We start from the raw sequence: 21,028 nt of genomic DNA, 5'->3' as shown, positions 1-21,028 counted from the left end.
GCACCTACTTAGTTCTACTTAAATGCAAAAACGCTTTGTGTTAAAGAAACAAAAGATGTGTGCAGTAGAAAGGGTGAAAATATAGCTCATGGTCTCTGCAAAAGGTGTAAGATGTAATTACAACATGTCTGTCTAGTGCATGTTAACATAGAAAAAGTGGAACCTCTTAACTGACGAAGCCAGCTTTGATGTTTTGAGTTTTGTACAAAAAGACACTTAAAGGCATCAAAAAGACTACAGGTGATTGGCTGCTTGCTTTTGCATTGTGTGTCTTTGGGTAAGGAAGAAGCCGTCTATGTCAGCAGGTATCAGTACTCCATATTCCATATTCAGAAAGAGAATTTGAAACTAAAACTGCTCACTCTGCTTGCCTTTTGAATATGAATATAATTGATCACTCCAGGTGGCTCATATTTTGTAAATATTTGCATATATCAGAATTGTCAGGTAAGATGTCCTAACATTAAAATGCTCTTTTGTTTTTTTTTTTTGTTCTTGAATCTTTCAATACATTGGACAGGAAAAAATCTAAGTGATCCTCACCAATGGCTAAATGTGTGTTCAAACCGGTGGTGAGAGCGTCAAAGTACACTTTGGCAGGCCTGGCGACAACGCTGTCTTCTTTCGCAGCTCCAGCGGTGAGAGCGTTAAAATTCGCTACATTGATCTTGTATTTAGAGAAGCCCTTGCAGCAAATTACTTACATTCCCGCATAAAAACATGCCTTCTAGTGTGAAAATGTTGCACGCCTTTTATCAAATTCATTTCACAATAGAAGGTCTAGTTGCTGTGTGTGTTGTGGGTTTGCTCCACTTATCCAATATGTGTTCATATATCTAAAATAATCTAAAGCAGCAATACTGTTTTGTACTGTCGTTATAGTTAGCATGACATTCCCGCTTTTTTAAAAAACAGAATGTATAACATTAATGCCCATCAGTAACTCATCAGTATCTTTAATGTATGTCGCTGTTAGAAAACATTGTAAATAATTGGAAATCCGGCGACCGCAATAATCAAACCCCTATGATCAAACCCTTGGGAACCACTGTGGTCGGAACCAAAGTTCACAGGACTGTGTTCTCCGGACTCCTCTCAAGCGCATAACTGCGTCATAGCTTATTACCATAAAGTCGACTTCATTTCAACTCTCCTCGACGTCCACACTGTCGAACACTTGCCGCGATGCTCCTCACTGCTTATTGCTGCTGGCTCCCATTGAAAATTAATGACTTCTGGCTAATTTGACGCTCTCGCCGCCTTTGGTGTGAATGCAAATATGCTGATTTAATATGCTGTACTGGTCAAGCGACCACCAACATGAGCCCAACTAGAGTCAGATTGTTAAACACTTTACAAAAACTAGCTTTGAAGGATGTTCAATGACGGTCAACTTTCTGCCTGGTTTGTGTCAGCCCTAAATCTGCTTGTTCTTGTCAATTTAAACAACTGATTAATTAATTTCATGACACAAAGCCCAAAACACTTGTTATGTGTTCCTAAATATGTTTCTGTCAAAAGTACTTTGAACTTTGTACAGATAACCTTTACAAAGTTTACCACTATGAATCATTCCTAATTAGATTCATTTAGCTCTAAAGATCTTAAGACTTGAATTAGAGTAAATATTATGCATTTTTATTAATTATTAGCATGATCATGACACAATAACAACAGTTTTGTTTCTCAATACATAATTGTTTTAAAATGACATATTTTACTTTTCTTGAAGCAATTTCTGTGAGACACTCTGCAAAAGGCTCAAAAATCTTCCTTCTTAAACTAATAATTGCACATAATTCGCTCATAGCAAACTAACAGTCTAGAGGGGCATGGTTAAGAATATCAGTGTTCAGTTGGAAGCCCTCAGGTGGACATTAACAGAAAGTCTGCCACTCCAAATTCGGAAGCAAACGCTCAGTCTTTTTTTTCAGTGCATTAATTATTTACCATAGGAATAATAATGTGAGCTACAAAGTAAACATTGTAAACTTTGATTAGACACTGACTTTAAGTATGTGATTGCTCTTGTTAAATACAGATAATATGAGATTTAAGAACCATCTAAGTTGCTCTTATGGAACAATTTAGTAGAAAAGGACACTCAGTTTGGCTTTACTTCCAGAGCCTACACAGTACACGTGTTCCTGTGTGCTCACGTGAGGGTGGGGCATTGCAGAGGTCTCTTCCTTTGTGGTGTAATCAGTACCAGATGGAGGGGAGGGAGTGTGTGTTAATACACACCCCTCCTTTTCCCCTCACCTCTGAAATTAAATCGAAATGCACATTCAAATAAATCTTGGTGAAACAGTTACAATATTCTCTGTTACAGAATAAGTGATGTCATCTGATCTCTGGGATGCCCTTAAAATCTCAGCTTGTTTGTTGTTAGGTTTGAAGTTGAGCGCTTGTTTTCTTTTGATCCCCCATTAAGCAAACACACAGGCAGAGCTGAGACTTTATAAATGGGGTTTAAGTCAGATTCCGTGCACTCTTTGTTCCTCAAAGAAAGCTTTAAGCCAATTAGCCTGCTAGCTCAGTGCTGGGTGAATGGCTATGGTGAGGTAGTGTGTGTGAGTGATCCAAATGGCACTCTGGAGATTAACCAGCCTCGTGGAGTGTGTGTTTGTAATGAATGTTGTTGGGTTAATTCAGTTTTATTTTTTTTAAATACTTTTTTAAATAAACATCTTTGCTTTTTTAAATGTGACCTTTCATGGAGTTTGAAATGTGTGTAAATTTTTAGTTGAGTTATTGTCTTTTCAAAGATAAAAGCAGATTCTAAATTGCCTCAAATTAGTTGTCTGTAATTTCAGTCTATTTATTTTGTGCACTGAGTTTTGTAAGTTTATGACAGATTTGCATAACTGCAGCTAGGGCTGGACAATATAAAAAAAAATCACAATATCATGTTTCATATCATTCGGTATCGATAATTATTGAATTTTTTAACAATACATTTAGGAATATTTGGTTTTTTTTATTTAGCCACTTTTTTAATTTACCACCATACTAAGGTAACTAGTTTTAATAGTCAAAAACAGAAATATTTAGGCAAAATATCTCATCTCTTCATAATAAAATAAACATAAGTGTTAAAAAGACTCTTAAACTTGGTAAAATATTACAAAGTGTGTGCAATGGAAATGGTAGGTCAACATCTGTAAGGTGTCAGTAATAAATGATACAGTAAACCCTTAAACTGTCAACAAAGCAAATTATGATAATTAAATCTGAGCTTTCAAGTAAAAGAACCTGCCATCATTATTCGAATACATATTGCAACATTGCAAATTGTGAAGTTAGATGGTTACATTACACCTATGCTAAACAGTCTTTCTGATGTGGAGCTAGTAGAAGGGATGCACAAGAAAAGAAAACAAAAAGCCACTCTGGTGACATTCATACAAGCTTTTTTTATTCACAATTTCCTGACTACTGCTACACGGCACTCATTTTCGCGTGTGTTGCTATTCTGATATGAAATCACAAGCGCGTGGTTTCCTTTACCATTTTCAATGTACTTTGCACTTGCGGGCCCCGGGTGTCTCTCTCAAGGCGATCATCAACTCATCAAGTTAATAAGTCTGCTGTTATTACTGAAATGTGTATTTTCATACAAAGTGTGAAGCAGATTAGTTAGTTCTACTTGAAAAGTTTAGATGCTTTTCAACTAGGTTTACCTGGAAAATAAGCACATTAACATTCCTTCCAAGACATTCTTTCCAAGGCATTGACTCTGCAGCCATATTTTAATAAAACTACAGCCTTCATACTGAAACTTCATACCTAGCTTTTTTTTATCATTATTGATAATGGTGGTCCGGCAATAAATACAGATACCGATTTTTATCGCCCATCCCTAACTGCAGCTTATGTTCACAGTACTCAAAAGTGATATGTCGACTTTGGGCCATCTTTATTATTGATAGGTCAAGATGGCATTGTTTTCAGCTGTGTAAAACAAATTCCATTTGCATGCACTTTTAAAATATGAAACTCAAACTAGAATTGATACGGTATAACCTACGTCATCATTTACCATTCATTATGTATACAAGTGCTTAGTAAACCTCTTGAGCAAAAAAAATGTAATAGTAATGGATGGGTATTTTGGTTCCAACATGTACAGTAAGTAATCGACCAATCACACAAGCAGGCTGATTAATCAGAGATCCTGAACCTTGAACAAACCATTTCAGACACAGTGTGAGTAGAGAGTGCTGCAATGTTTATGATGAAAACAATTACGTTATGACCTTGGGTGGATGCTAACCTATAGTAGGAGACCTCCAGACAAAGTATATAAACTTTTTAATTCCCACAATGGCTACCTTATTATGCAAACTGATGATAGGCAACTTCAAATTAGTTGATCATCACTTTCACAGAAATTAGGATTTGTTTGTTGCGATTAGCCACAGACCACAGACATCTTTCTCATAAACTGATATTTTCTATCTCTGTTTTATCAATTTTTTTTTACTTTCTCAACATCCTCTTTGAAAGGTTGTTCCAAAATAAGGCACTTGTTGCATGCATCAAGTGTGTTTGTTCAGAAGTAGCACAGCGGTTTAATATTTTGTGTGCTTTCAATCTGAGTGCTTTGATTTAAAGAGAAGCCAATGTGACTCGGAGTTCACCACTGCATAATATGCAAAAGAAGCACGTGAAAACAGGCACCCACTTTATTTACAAAATGAGCATGTAGGGTCACAGTTGTCCCTTGCCCTAGAAAAACTCTGGTTTTAAATGTTTCACAGCGGCATGTAGGAAACGTTTGATGTTTCTGTTGCTGCTTCAAAGGACTGTTGTTCCTAGCTGAAATTTTTCTTAAGCTTTGATATTTGTTTTTCAGCAAGTCTCAAGGGGTGACTTTAGGCCACTCTTTGCCAATGTGTACATGTCTGTATTTAAAGCATTACTTAACCCAAAAATGTAAAGAATAAGTAAATAAAATCTTTTTTTCAAAACATCTTTAAATATCAGATTGGAATGACACGAGTAAATCTGGTCAGGCATTTCCTTTCAGTAGCTGCTGCTTTTGTCAGTTTTCATATGTAAGGCTGATGTGCATCAATACATATGGTGTTTCGTATGCGTGCAGGCTTCTGGATATCTGATTCATCTCACCTTATCACTTCTTCGCCATCTATGTTTTCTACTAATGATGCTATACGCTGTGCATTTGCCTTTGTCAATGGTGCTTCATCAATTCAAACTGTTTTCAGTGTAAAATAGTGTGCAGTGGTCCCATAACATGGTTTACCTTTTTTGATCTCGCAGTTTTTGCAGATTTTTTTTCATGCGCTTTTACATGACATGACATTTCTAGAATGCATTGTGTTCAGCGTCCTGATTAGCACATTGTGTTCTGTGTCCTGACTGGCTGTAGATCATTGGCAATCAATCTCCTCCACACCATGTCTCCTGTACACTACAGAATGCGTTCAGCTTGCCAAATTGACATAAATCTTTGATGGTTAGCAGAGTAACTGAAGTGCTGTACTGCATGTTTGCAAGTTTTCTCCTCACAATGTCGACAAAATGTTCTTCATCTTCAAAGGCACCCATGGTAGCACCCAAAAGGCAGAGGAAGATGCTAACCATTGCACAAAAAGTTGACCTTCTGGACATACTAAAGGAGGTAGAAGTTATGCAGCTGTGGGGTGCCATAACAGATAAAAAAATGAAGATTAAATGGTTTTGACCTTTAGGCTCATTCTATATATAATAATAATAGTTTTACAGCCTTAAAACATCTATAATAATCGTACAAAATAAAGCAGACTACTTAGTGGATTTTGCCTGTTGCAGGTTATTTTTAGAACATAACTTGTGCGATTAACGTGGGACCACTGTAAAGGTGGAGATGTAAAAAGCCTTGCTGTTTTTCGCCCAGGTGAAGGTCACCTGATCTCTTTTAGCAGTTTTACCGTGGTCAGCCACATGTGCCGTCCAGTTACTCATTAGTGGTGGAATGTTTTTGTAATGTGTTCATTAGGACGCTTTAAGCAGTCTGTGAAATTCCTTGTAAAGTGATTCATGGGTTTTGTGACTTGATTATTGTGTTGGTATTGTTTTCAGAAACACTTTTTCTGTTTCAAAACCCACGTACCTGCTGTCCCAGTTAAAGTTATGTTGCCTCCTAAACAACCTTGTTTTGAAGAGTTTAAGAACCATGTTAGGCAATGTGTTGATCAGAGAATAGAGACACACACACACTCACAGGACTTTATTAAAATACACAATACAAACTGCAAGGTTCCATAAATTAATACAAATCAAAAAAATGTTTAACGTATTAAATAATTGTTTAGTAAAACTATGTAGTACTTTGACATTCTTTTTCCATGACAGACACATCAACATATCGATTTGCACAGAGTTGTACTTTTATAGTGTGATAAAACAACACAAATGTTGATTTCTTACGCTGTGATACCTAAATTACATTTGTATTTTTTTGTATGTTTACTGAAAACCCTATGGTTAAAAGTCTTTTCCTGAACTTTTGAGAAAAGGCTGTCGCACCGATTGTAGTTTTCCTCTGACATTGTTGTGTATAAATCCAGACAGCTTTAATTCGTCTGTGGCTGGCCATGCGTATGGGTGTTCAGCGGGTGCGTATCGCTCGTCTGCTGTGAAGCAGCTGCACACCCAACATGCTCCACTTCAAACTTCCATCACCCACATGTAGCGCTGATCTGTCCCGCAGACCAGATGCCCATGCTGGATACAGATGTGTCCCTCCCTCTGGTTCCTAACTTCTCATTTCAACTTCTCTACTTTTGGATCTATTTTAGACCGCAGATGCCACCAGAACGTCTACCTAATTTCTCAGTGGGAACACTTTAAGCTTCCACATCCTACTCACTCATGAAAGGAGTTTTTTTCACCGTTAGGCTATAATTCTGAACTCCCCTGACAGCAAAGTGATGCTTGAACCTGCTTTCGTGTTTCAGCTGGAGTCTTAAAATTCTCATTTTAATCACAGAGCTGGCACCTTTTTTCCCCACAAGAGCTCTTGAAGAGGGATTTCTACAGAAAGGTGGTTTCGTTTGGGTTTTTGGTGGTTTTTGCACATGAGAATTTCCATTTCGATTTGTCTTTTATGTGTAAGGACAGATATAGTTTGTGTACAGATTTAGTTTGGTTTCACTTGCACTTTAATGTAGAATCTGCTTTGGACACTTTTTAAAATTATTTTTTATATTTTTTATATTTAACAATATTTTTTTACTAACATCTAATATGTTACAGCGGTTTCAGATTATATGATTTATCAGACTATATATTGTGTCCTATATGCTCCACTATATGAGATAAAAAAAATTGATTTCTGTGTCTTGACATGCATTTGCATTTACAAATTGCTACAACACCCTATGTCAAGAATCATGTAAACATCAGACTGAAATCCTGTATTCTGAAGTTGATGTTTGAATAAGTTGTATGGGAGTTGTCTGAGCTCAGAAGAGGCTTGAGGCTGTGAACCTCAACACAAACACTTCTCTGAAGTCTGACAAGTTTTGCTTGCTTTTAGTATGTCAGACAAAAACACATCTGTGTATCTAAACGGTGTGAGTGTAAATATAAAAAGGAGTATCTCATGCGTTTCTGTAGTATATTTTGGAAATGAGGGTCATATAATATTCTTGGAGGTCTGAAACCATGTTCTATGTTAAAGATAAAGGAAGTGGTTAGTTCATAGATGTATACAGGGCTAAATATGCAGACACTGTTAACATTATTTGAAATTTCTAAACTATTTTCTTTCTTTATTTATTTTTTTCCTGATTGATTAATCTTTGTTCATTGTACTTGTAATAATTGTGCCAAAATAAGGTGGCTGTAATGATGTTTTAATTTTCTGGTGCTTGCATGGCCACAGCAAACTAGTATAGATTGCTAATTTAGTACTAAGCTGTGTAGTTGTTTCTTGAACTCATCTGGAGCTAGTTTTTATCAGTTTGGAACTAGCTAGATTGAATGTTTTCCGAGTTGTAGTGCAAACCTTTTTGAGTGGGTGAGTGCTAACATGTGGCTGTGCAGTTCATAAGGTGTTAAGAGTGTTTATTTTAGCTGTTGCTAGGAGGTTTTGGTTCATTGCTGGGGCCTTGAAATAAAGTCAGGGTTCATTTCCCACCAGACACAAGTTGTAAAACTGATCTCTTATAAAAGTAGTAGCACACCTTTCTTTGCTGCAAAGATTGCAAGATGAATTGTAAAACTTTCCTAATTGGAAGAAAGCTCTAATAAAAAAATTATAGTAATTGGGGATGGGTTTTTAATCTAATTTACAAATGGATTTTGTCAGTAAAGACTGTTATGTAATAAGTAGTAAATCTCAGGATGTTTTTTTTACATCACAGATGTATTTACAATACAGAGCTGTAATTTATTGACCAGCAACGCAAAATTGTTTTCATAATCAGTCAATTAAATCTCATGATAATGAATTTTTATATTATCATTCTGCGATTCTGAAAGCAATATATTCTTTTTACTTCAAACAGTTGAGTTTTTTATAAATATTTTTTTCTAAGATATAATTCCATTGTTGGGTATGCTAAAGTTGACTGTAGTGTATGAGTATGAGAGTGTGTGTGTGTGTATGGATGTTTCCCAGTGATGGGTTGCAGCTGGAAGGGCATCCGCTGTGTAAGACATGTGCTCATAAAGTTGGGGGATCATTCCGCTATGGTAACCCCAGATTAATAAAGGGACTAAGCCGAAAAGAAAATGAATGAAATTAATGAATAATTAATTTCTTTGTTCTTTTATTATAAGTCATGTTAAATCAATGAAGACTGTTAAATCTTCTATTTATTGAGCAATCACTATGAGATTTCCTGTTGTTTTTTTCCGAAGCTTATTTCAGTCACTGCAAGAGTGCCCTCTGGCTTTCAGAGTGCATTTTAATATTGATGACAGAACTGTGCTTCCCTGACAAGTTGCCCATGACGATTGCAGCTTTTGCTTCATCATGTTTGCAATCTGTTTCCAATTTATTGCCCAGTCTTAACACAAACATTGTTGTATAAAAAACATTTGTTTCCTTAGTGGTTAAAGCTGAAAATGACAAAGTGATACTAAAATAAATATTTATAAAATAAATAATTGAAAAAATAAAAATTAAATAAATAAACATTTAAAAGCAACAAAAATGTAGAACTCTGAATGTTGCTTTTTAATTCACTGGCCATCTGTTACAGCTGACACATTATAGTAATATCCCAGCATGCTAATCTGAAGAGCCATATTAGTGTAAAGTTGTGGAAATAAAGCCAAGCTGGCGGGGTTACTGGGCCTTAAGCCCAACCTAAGTTGGAATAATGTATTTTTGTGTGCATTTTCAAGATTTACAAATCATTTCTCAGCAACACTGACACAAAGGCTGAACTATATTGAGTGTTTTTGATTTGTGAAACTTGTGGAGTGCCTTTGATGTCTCTGAAAAGTTTTTTTTTTTTGGATGACATAATTAATTTTTCTGCTTGTTGATTTGCGTGCATCTCATCTCTGTCACAGTTCTGTTCAGGCTTAATGCTAACCCAGGCTGTCTCGCTCCTCATGGGGTCAGGTTATTTTTCAGGTCATTATACAGAGAAGGAGTGCGAGACAAATCAGGACAAAACAGCAGGGGTGTGTTTGAAACAGGGTGTGCATCTGTTCTCTACTTTATTTCGGTATAGTTGCTGACTGTATAATAGATCTCTGAACTAGTACACATGTGTATATGTATGTAAGTATATATATATATGTGTGTGTGTGTGTGTGTGTGTGTGTGTGTGTGTGTGTGTGTGTGTGTGTGTGTGTGTGTGTGTGTGTGTGTGTGTGTGTGTGTGTGTGTGTGTGTGTGTGTATGTATGTATGTATGCATGCATGTATCTATGTATGTATACACAGTTGAAGTCAGAATTATTAGCCCCCTTTGATATATATTTTTTGTTTTTTAAATATTTCCCAAATTATGTTTAACAAAGTAAATAAACTTTACAGTATGTCTGATATTTTTTCTTCTGTGGAAAGTCTTATTTGTTTTATTTCGGCTATAAAATTATTAGCCCCTTTAAGCTATATTTTCTTTCAATAGTCTACAGAACAAACCACTGTTATACAATAACTTGCCTTATTACCCTAACCTGCCTAGTTAACCTCATTAACCTAGTTAAGCCTTTAAATGTCACTTTAAGCTGCATAGAAGTGTCTTGAAAATGATCTAGTCAAATATTATTTACTGTCATCATGGCAAAGATAAAATAAATCAGTTATTAGAAATGAGTTATTAAAAATATTATGTTTAGATATGTGTTGAAAAAATTATCTTCGTTAAATAGAAATTAGGAAAAAATATACAGGGTGGCTAATAATTCTGACTTCAACTGTGTTTGTGTTTGTGTGTGTGTGTTTGTGTTTGTGTGTGTGTGTGTGTGTGTGTGTGTGTGTGTGTGTGTGTGTGTGTGTGTGTGTGTGTGTGTGTGTGTGTGTGTGTGTGTGTGTGTGTGTGTGTGTGTGTGTGTGTGAGCATTTATATATATTTATTTACTGTGTTTTTGTGTATTAGCAATTGTGACCATATCAGTTATCTTTTAGGTAACTGCTTCTGGTGGTATAGATAAATCTGTAATCATGTCACCCATTTATGTAATGGGTTCACCTGGGTTTCATCAAACAGAAACTATTTGTCATGATGAAATGAGATGTGCAGATATAGAAAGACTGTCAGTTATTTTTCAGACCATGTGAGGTGGTTTTGTGTGTGAAACCGAGAGTGTAGAAGGATAGAGCCTTCAAATCTCTCAGAATCTGCATGCGAGAGATGCATAAATATGATGACCTTATAATGAAAATCTTTTTTTTTTCTATCTCTACATTTCCTTTCATGTTTCTCTCAAATTTTACATTACTGCAACATGCTTCAATGATTAGCTTAGCTGGTGTGTAAAATTGCTATAAAGGAGGTCATCAAGTGTGATTTGCTGTGTAAATATGGTTAGCTGGTTTGTCTTGAAATATTACAGGATTTTCAGGCCTGGTAATAACTGACACGAAAACAAATCATTGATACAGGTTCACGCTCTCTCTCCTCAGGAAGGTTGACTTGTGGTTAATGTTGTGCAATGGCCTTGTCTTAGTTTTCAGAGATGATATAGTGTGAAGAACCTTTTCCTTTCTTTTGCACTCTTGTTTTCTCAGTTTCTAAGCTCTATTCTCACTCTTGCGCTTTTTCTCCTTTGCTCTGTTTCAGTGTAAGGTGTAAACAGTGATTTCTAAGAACAGGAAGAACTGCTGTTTTTTTTACTCCATGGTATGACAAATACACTCAGCCTGTGGTGTAGGAAAGGATGTGAAATAAGTTTTCTTGTCATTTGTAACATCAGCACTGACTTTTTTTGGGCACTTAATAAGAAGAAATGCAGATAAGGATGTGTATCGCTTGCATTTTATCGATACCACCGATATTTACAGATACTGTTATCTATATTCGGGGTCGCACAAACTAGTTGACTTAAAAGCTCTAGTGTTACTCTGCAGATCACATTGTTGTTGACCTGAACTACATGGCAGACTTACACACCAAGGTAGCTCCACCGAATGAAACTCCCCTCAGATTATTGCATTATTCAATGATTCACATGAACTTTGAGTAAACTTCACATAGTCAAACAGGTGTCAGCCAGGGGTGCATTTTCCAAACAACTACGTAACTTGCAGCTGAACCATCTAAGTACAATGGATCATTTGGGAAAAGAACGATGTGTTTCTCTGTTGCAGATCCATCATTTGAACCATGTTAGTTATAAGGTAAAACGCCCATAATGATGCTCTAAACAGGGTGGGAAGAACTTTTTTAGAGAGAACCCCATAATTTATGTGCAAAATAGTAAACAATTCAGACACGTTTTTCTATATAAATGCGCTACTTTTTCTACTTTTTCTTTGTAAACATGCACTTAATGGACGTCCATGACTCCCTTCATTTTCAGCGCCTCCCTTTTTTAAGATGCCGTGTCAAGTTAAAGATTTTCAACTTTTATGTGAAGTTGACAGTTTTTTTCCACTGTCTTTCAGTTTCAGAGCAGTGGGCTAATCAGAAGAGCGCAGAGGCAGGGCAATTGTTGTTTACTATAGCAAGTTGGCATGACAACTGCATAATTCCTGACTGCTGCGTTTCACGTTTTTGGGTGCAAATATGCATTTTCCGTGAATGTCCCATTATCTGCGCATACGGTGAACATTTTGCTGTGAAAACAGGTCACACGGCAACAAATTTGATAAACTTGCACAAATGCTCTTAAATATATTTTGAGGTTGTGTAGACTAAATTTCAGGTACAAAACCGTTGCAATTTCGCACCCTGTGTATATATACCGAATATTTTTAGACAAAGTTTTCATGAACTTGTTTTATCATCTGACCGCTCAAAACTTTCCCAAGATTGTTTATGTATTGGATAAATAAATGTAAGACCCTTTAACTGGTTAGTATATGTTCATTTACATTTACATTATATCCAAAGCGACTTACAAATGAGGACAAGGAATCAATTTACACAACTATAAGAGCAACAATGAATAAGTGCTATAGGCAAGTTTCAGGTCTGTAAAGTCTAAGAAGGAAAGCATTAGTATTTTTTTTTTTGAGTACAGTTAGTGGTATATCCAGAGAGGCAATTGCAGATTAGGAAGTGAAGTAGAGACTAAATATTTGAGTTTTTAGTCGTTTCTTGAAAGCAGCGAGTGACTCTGCCGTTCTGATGCAGTTAGGGAGTTCATTCCACCAACTGGGCAGATTGAACGCAAGCGTTCGGGAAAGTGATTTTCTCTCTCTTTGGGATGGAACCACAAGACGACGTTCATTCACAGAACGCAAGTTTCTGGAGGGCACATAGATCTGCAGAAGTGAGAGCAGATAAGGAGGAGCAAGGCCAGAAGTCGCTTTGTAGGCAAACATCAGAGCTTTGAATTTGATGCGAGCAGCAACTGGCAGCCAGTGTAAACGGATAAGCAGCAGAGTGACATGTGCTCTTTTAGGTTCATTAAAGACCACTCTTGCTGCTGCTTTCTGGAGCAGCTGAAGAGGCTTGATAGAGTTAGCTGGAAGCCCTGCTAGTAGAGAGTTGCAGTAATTTAGTCTGGAGAGAACTAGAGCTTGAACAAGGAGTTGAGCTGCATGTTCAGATAAAAAGGGTCGGATCTTTCTGATGTTATAGAGTGCGAATCTGCACGATCGAGCAGTTCTATAAATGTGGTCAGAGACGTTTAGTTGGTCATCAATCGTTACTCCCCCATCCATCGGGATTGAAAATTTATGGTGTAGAGTCAGGTTGGCAGAAATTACAAGCATTTCCGTTTTTGCGATGTTAAGCTGAAGATGATGATCTTTCGTCCAGTGTGAAATGTCAGACAGGCAGGCTGAGATGCGAGCTGGAACCGAGGGATCATCAGGATGAAAAGAGAGGTATAGCTGGGTATCATTCAGGGGCATTCAACATTAACCACTCTCTATTGGCTCGTTTCCACTGACTGGTACAGTACGGTTCGGGTCGGTACGGGTCACCTTTATCAGGCTTGCGTTTCCATTACCAAGGGTCCCCTTTTGGTGGGCGTGGTGTATGACAAAGTTTTAGTCGACGTCATTTTCGCTCGAGAAAATGTCTACAATAAAGCTGCACAGGTCGTTCACATATCATATGAAAAGCACTTCTCACAAAATAGATACTTTACACACATAAATACTTGTGTATAAATGTTTATTACTAACTTTTCTATAAACAGAAGTTGTTTGTAACTGCAGATCAATGACGGTGCGAAATAGCCTACTGTAACGTCTGTAATTATATTAAATAAATAAATAAATAAATAAATGAACATATATGAACACATACAGACCCTTACAGTCTCCGATATGTTACCAACTACAGAAGAACTACACAAAGCAGACATTTCGTCGTTAATTAGGTTCAAAACAACACAAAGTATAGCCTACAGTCAGAGCAAACCTCTCATCTGTGTCTGTAATCTTCCGCAGCACATTAAGCCTCTGTTAGAGAGTCATTCCATCATTCCCAGTTCATATTAGTCCAAAGGGTGATAATAAGATTAAAGCAAGGCAGTTTGTTCACGTTTGCTGAAGAAATAACGTGATCCTTGGCTTCGCCTTTTTTTCCGTGCTCCACTCTCGCGTTTGTCCTTTTCTATCTGAATGTGTCACTCACGTTTGTCAGTTTCTCACAGGATCAGGTTTCCAAAAGCTTGTCAATAATCAAGCGCATGTTATTTTCATCAGCTCAAGAAGTTTGTTATTTTAGATAGAGACGCGCGGCGAGCGCAAGGAAGAAATCGAAACCACTCAGGCTTCAGACTGGCTCGTTAAAAACTACGCGGCACGGGGTGAATCCGCTCTTCTCCATGGCTTTGTGGCTGTTTATCATGACGACGACAGGGTTTGTTTGCAGGATCGACCATGGCTGCATATGTATTTATAATTCCGCTGTAATCTCTCGCTGTGTATTTCAAACATGGCGGGTCCTTTGTTTGCATTCTGGCTTGTTACATCTACGAATGACGTATCTCTGTAAACCAATAGCGTTCAGCTACGCATGTAGCTCCACCTTTTGGGACCCTTTCTGCAGTTTGGGACCCTTTCGAAAGGGTCCCAAAAAGTGGTACGGTACGGTTTGGTTCGGTACGCCTTTTGACAGTGGAAACGGCCATTAAAGCGTACCAAACCGAACCATACCGTACCGTACCACTCAGTGGAAACGGGCCATATTTCTCTATTAACATCAAAGTATACAAAAGTTAGTACCATTAACAGTACTGTTTGTCCTAAAGCTAATTAATAGACTGCTATTGACCCAGTTATGTACTGTACCCACCCCCCCAAAAAACTGTTCTTGATCCCATACTCTTCATGGAGATTAATAGTCAGCCTAGGGCTCTATGACAGGTTTGTATTATTATTTTTATTTGTATGTTGCAAATATAGAAATTATAGGGCACCATCAACCTCTTTTGTTTACTTATTGTACTGCTACTTTTATTGTACTTTATTAAGATCCAATGATTTGCATACTCAATGTTTTTTAGTGTTATGACACAGATGTTGAACACATTTTCAATGTTTGCCTAAAATGGAAAAGCTGAGCACAGAAAAAGGTTAATTGTCCTAAAGGCCTAATTTCCCTGTTATATGAGAAGTCAACAGCTCGGGGTAACACCTGTTAGCACTTCATGTTCTGTGGATGTCATTTAGACCGCATGCTTTGATGGTGTTATCAGGATAGTGTGTATGGGGCAGGTGTTGATTTTGTATGGCTGTGAGGAATTTATGAGTGCAGTTGATGCATGTGACCCATTAACGCTCATAGCTCTTGTTAAAGTATTATATAGGGACTGTATGACCACAATCTCCATTGCGCCCCTTAAAGTAAGCGACTTAGAGGTACAGCAGTAACACACACACTTTAAGCCCGTAGCAACAGTCTGGTATGTGGGACAGGGATCGCTGAGGGAGTAAAAAGGGAGGTGTGAATAAAGAAGATTCTGTGGATGGCGGGACGGGAGAGGGTGCGAATCCCCAGAGTGGCTGGCGTCGCTGTGTATGGACAAAGAGTGAGAAGATGGACATGAAGAGACAGAGCTCTCATATAAACAAGTTAGCTGAGTAAAAGCCAACATGGAAAAACATCAAATCACTCTTGTTGTTAATTCCTAATACCTGGCGTATTGTAAAATGATTCTTCAAAGCATATTCTGAAAATTAATATATGCTTGTCTTGGTGCGTGCTGTTTCAAAAAAAATCTTGTTTTTAAAAAAAAACTTTCATTTTTTTATTATTTTTTATTTACTTATTCATTCATTTTCCTTCGGCTTGTCCTTTTAATCATCAGGGGTTGCCACAGCGGAATGAACCACCAACTTCTCCAGCATATGCTTTACAAAGCGTAAGCCCTTCCAGCTGCAACCCATCACTCGGAAATAGTTAGCCTTCCCAATTCATCTATAGCACATGCCTTTGGATTGTGGGAGAAACCGGAGCACCCAGAAGAAACCCACACGAACACTAAGAGAACATGCAAACTCCACACAGATATGCCAACGGACCCAGCCGTGACTCGAACCAGCAACCTTCTTGCTGTGAGGCGACAGTGCTAACCACTGAGCCACTGTCACCTTTTTAAAAAAAATCATCTTTAATAAATAGTTAATTTTATTGTTGAATATATGCTGTTATTTTGAATACATTATACTACACAGGTAAAACATGAAAGTACAGTTAATAATTTCTGAGATAATTACCTCTTTCACAATCAGTTTCTGTTGATTCCAAATGTGCATGATGAGTGATTGGGTGTAACTTCCCTCACACATGCACTGACAGTTTCACCAGTGTCGTTAACCTCACCTCATCTGTAGCATCTGACAGGAAGTTTTCATAAACAAGCATGGTTAAAAGTGAAGGTCATGATGAACTTGAATTGATTTCCTTGTTAAGGCGAACTCTGTATCTCCCTTTATAGTGCAAAATACAACTTTAGCCAGAATTTGCACGAAAAATCTTTCATTGCCCCCATTTACCAGTACAAACTTTGCATGAAGAATTTCTCAATTTTAAATATAGTTTTTGGTTGTGCGATCTTAAAATCCCTTTCAGAAATTACAGTTCTGATACACAAGATCAGTTTTGGGTAACATTACTTTAGAAAGTAATGCAATAAATTAAGTTACTCCCTAAAAAAGTAAATAGTGGCATTACTTTTTATGGCAAGCAATACACTATATTCAGGGCTATATGAGGGTAGATTTCAGCTGTGACGGGTTAGACAGCCACTCTCACTAGCCACTTTGGCCGGTTGAAAATATATTTAAAGTGTAATTGTTTTCTTAAAAGCAGGGGTTTGACAATAGAGATGGCCCAATATGCGTGCAAATGTGGTCTTAGAAACAAAAAGCAGCACGACTGGCAAAAATAGAAAGCAGGTGAATACCGAACGAGAGGATAATCACTCACGCGCACAGGTGATGTTTAAAAAAGCGTGCACACTCCCGTTTCCTGACGCAAACCAACCTGCGATCAGTTCACTTTGAAATAGACGATGGTCGTGCACCAACACTCTTGCTGCTTTCAAGAGCACCAAATGTTTTTTTTTTTTAATTCTTTGTAATCAGCTGCAGTTGCCGCTTTCGCTTTTTTCCATTCTTAACAGATTATGGGCCTAAAGTTAACCGTTTGTGTGTGATAATGAAGAGATGAGCAGGTTTTTCAACTGCTTTCCTTTGCTTGTAGTTAGTTTTGCTAATATGGTTTAAATATTATTATAACAATAACATTTCTTTAATAGGAGATTAACAATAGAATATTAGCTCCCCATTTATGTGTAGTTAACTGGTGATCTGGGACCTTTAGCCAGGACAGAATACTGTGCATAGATTTATATACATGACAATAATAATTTTTTAAATGTCAATTGTTTTTTGTTTTTTTAAAGAATGGTTTTGTTGAATAAAAAAAGAGCATGTACGTGGCTATATTTAGCTTGTTTTGACTTTATTTAAAATTTGTGGCTAATAAATAATTATTTATTTTTGGTGTGGTGTCGGAGATATATTTGGTAAATCCTTAGTGTTGAGCCCTGAAAAATCAAATGAAATAAAAACTATTTGCAATGCATCACAATTAAACCATGACCCATTTGCTTATGCACATTAAGCAAGTTCATACACATATTACACACGAAAAAAGTGAAATGAATGAGGCATGTGGACATAGCACAAACAAATCCAAATTAAGTAATTTCAACATGTCATGTATGCTTTCATCCATTTATTTTCTTGTCGGCTTAGTCCCTTTAATAATCTGGGGTCGCCACAGCGGAATTAACCACCAACTTATCCAGCAAGTTTTTTACGCAGCGGATGCCCTTCTAGACGCAACCCATCTCTGGGAAACAATCACACACACACATTCACAATTCACACACACACACACACTTACTCACACACACACACTCATACACTACAGACAAATTAGCCTACTCAGTTCACCTGTACCGTATGTCTTTGGACTGTGGGGGAAACCGGAGCACCCAGAGGAAACACACGCAAATGCAGGGAAAAAATACAAACTCCACACAGAAACGGCAACTGAGCCGAGGCTCGAACCAGCGACTTTCTTACTGTGAGGCGACAGCACTACCTACTGTGCCACTGCTTCGCCCCTTATGTATGCATATTATGGAAATAAAATATATTTTCCCAACAACAAAATTGTGGCTAGTGAAAATGGCAACTGGCGAGTGGCTAGTAATGTTACAAATTTACTAACCACAGTAGCCGGTGATCAAAAAAAGTTAGTCAAGCCCTGGTACTTTTACATTTGGCTGACTGAGGCATCTCTTTCAGAAGTTTTTTCAGGTTTCTTTTTTCTTTTTTTTTATAGAGGAGCTCTGCAATTAAAAACATTCGGTATAACCTTCACTTACCTAAAAAATGAAAAAAAAAAAAAACTCATAAAAAATGAATAAAATGAACTTTCTGACCCCAGAGCTATACATACATGCCCTATACACAGGTTAATTAAAGTTTAAAGCAGTGTGTTTGCTACTTTTGTACTTTTTGTCTGATTAAAAAGTAAATTCACTGTCCATTCAGATAATCCTCTTTTCCCTTTCTTCCATAAGTTCAAAATATCGAGAATATTTCCATTGCAGAAATGTAAGGCTCTGCCATCTTCCTATCAGTCTATTCCTGCATTCTCTCATTGAGTGTGGGATTCCACATGACTACGGTCATTTTAATTCAGAATTAACAAAACTAAAAAGTAACTCGCATTACATTTTTAAAAAGTAACTCAAATATTATTATTATTAAAAGTAATATTACATAACTCGCATAAGTTGTAACGTGTTACCCCCAACACTGCACGCGGTAATGAATTTAGATCATTTGATTTTAACAGTATTTAACAGTGAGTGTTTGGTTACTTTGACCGTGTTAAGCTTCATGGTTTGGTGTCTGCTTGAGCATTTGTTTGGGTTTAGGGGATCACCATCTTCTTAGTTTACTCTTTAGATCTTGTTAGCAGCCTTAATCTCATGCCTAAGCGCAAGTAAGACTGAAAAATATAGGCCACCAAACATCGCCGAAGGATTTTTAAGTGGTGCCTGGTTTAATCCTGTCATTGAAAGTTACCTGAATGATCTGCCAGCTGATTGTGTCCTCACAGGTTTCTTTCTCTGTTCTGTGCAGTTGAAGTGACGATGAGGATGATGATGGTGATGAAGAGGAGACAGAGTTGAGAGCTGAGTGTGTGTGGTTGTGTTGCGTTCACACTGGGAGCGGGACAACCCCCCCTCCCCCACACACACTGCACCCATGTTCTCCCCCGACCAGGAAAACATCTCCACGTCGTCAACCAAAGTGCCAGTCAAATACGGAGAACTCATTGTGCTCGGGTAAGACCTTATGACATTCGACCTCAGATCAGCAGAGAGCAGCATCTGTCGTGTTGGAGCTAATAGTTCGTAATGCTCTGTGACAACTCTTGCATGTGCGTGTTTGTGTGTTTCTGAAAATAGAGTCAGCTGCCTTGAACTTTTTGTTTGTGGTTGTGGGCAAAATGTGAGGGTGATGCTTGTTGGCGGGAACAAAGGAGCCCTCAGTTGGAAAACAAAGCGGGTTTCAACGTGGTGTTAGAGGATCATAATGCACTTCATTGACTTGTATTTGCAAAACAGGCTCCTGTGTGATTTGCTGTGCTATATACCATCACATGACCGACTAAAAGAGCTTTTTGTGTATTAACGTCTTTGATTAGATGTTCTCAGGGGGTCATGGATTGGATTAGATTCTCATCCTGGAGAGTGTAGAGGATTCACCTCCATTATTGTGTTTGGTTACAGCTCATTTAGGGGTTGTGTTACTGCTAAACTGTGGTTTTGGCTACCTTTTGTGCCAGGCTGTGCATTTAATCGAAATAAAAACCTGAAATCTTGATATGTCTTGGTGAGAATTATCAAATTTCAGAGGCTGTCACTTAATTAAATAAATAGGCCAGAGTTGATTAGAAGTGGGCAAGTGCAAAAGGAAAATATATGCATTGTATATTTCTGAGTAAAGAAAATTTTCATTTTGATATCAACAAATTAACACACTAAAAATATTAAGGCATAGTGTAGCTACATATTTATATGAATGTCATCTTCATTGTATGCATATTTATAACAAAACGGAGCCTATAACGTTACTGCCTCCTTTCATTCTCTTCTAAAAACATGAAACATACCCTGTCTCTTTTGCTTTAATAGTTTTAATAAGTTTTAATAATCAATAATGGCCATTATAAAAGTATAACATACAATAAGTTTATACAATATAGAAAATAAAGGCAATCAGTCAATATACAGAATCAATGTACGTGGTTACATAAATTATCACATTAACTTATTTTTGCACTCACAACACGTGACCTGAGAACAAGTAACAGATTCAAAAGACCAAAGAGTCGTTAGATTAACCAGGTGAATTAAATATCACATTTAACAACTATAGTGAGATGAGATCCAGCGGTGGATCTTGATCTTACCTGGGTGTGCTCAAAGCACCCGCTGACTGCCTGGAGCTCAGACATGCGCGTACGCTACAGCGCATGCCAGAGTGTGTGTGGTCACGTTATGCGTTTCCAATGGTATATAGTGGACAGAGATCTTTTCTGAAACGCTGGGTGAAACACAAGTGTGGGCATGGATTGTTTTCATTCTGAAAACTAAAATCCATTATTTTAAACGGGGACTGAAGATGGCTGGTGTGGAGAGGAAAGCCTTTCCTAAACCAGAGAGCAGTGTGTACAGAGGTGGTCAATGGGCACTCCAATCCAGAGGACTGGCTTTTGACATAAAAAAACTGACTATAAAATTACTTATTATACAGTAGGATAGTGAAAGGAGATGAACACGATTATGAAGGTGAATAATTTATATTACTTGTATAATTAATTAGTATTTTTAGTGTGATGCAA

General features: G+C 37.4%; 1 protein-coding gene across 1 annotated transcript in view; it reads left to right on the top strand.

The window, feature by feature from the left end:
- peli1b (pellino E3 ubiquitin protein ligase 1b) overlaps positions 1-21,028 on the top strand; it is a 41,238-nt gene that overhangs the window by 7,921 nt on the left and 12,289 nt on the right. Inside the window, 1 exon segment of the mRNA NM_001077601.2 lies at positions 19,261-19,466. Coding sequence (NP_001071069.2) covers positions 19,387-19,466 — 80 coding nt within the window. The 5' untranslated portion in view covers positions 19,261-19,386.

This window comes from Danio rerio, chromosome 17 (assembly GCF_049306965.1).
Source record: "Danio rerio strain Tuebingen ecotype United States chromosome 17, GRCz12tu, whole genome shotgun sequence".
Classification (NCBI taxonomy): domain Eukaryota; kingdom Metazoa; phylum Chordata; class Actinopteri; order Cypriniformes; family Danionidae; genus Danio; species Danio rerio.
This window is presented reverse-complemented; position numbering and strand designations above follow the sequence as displayed.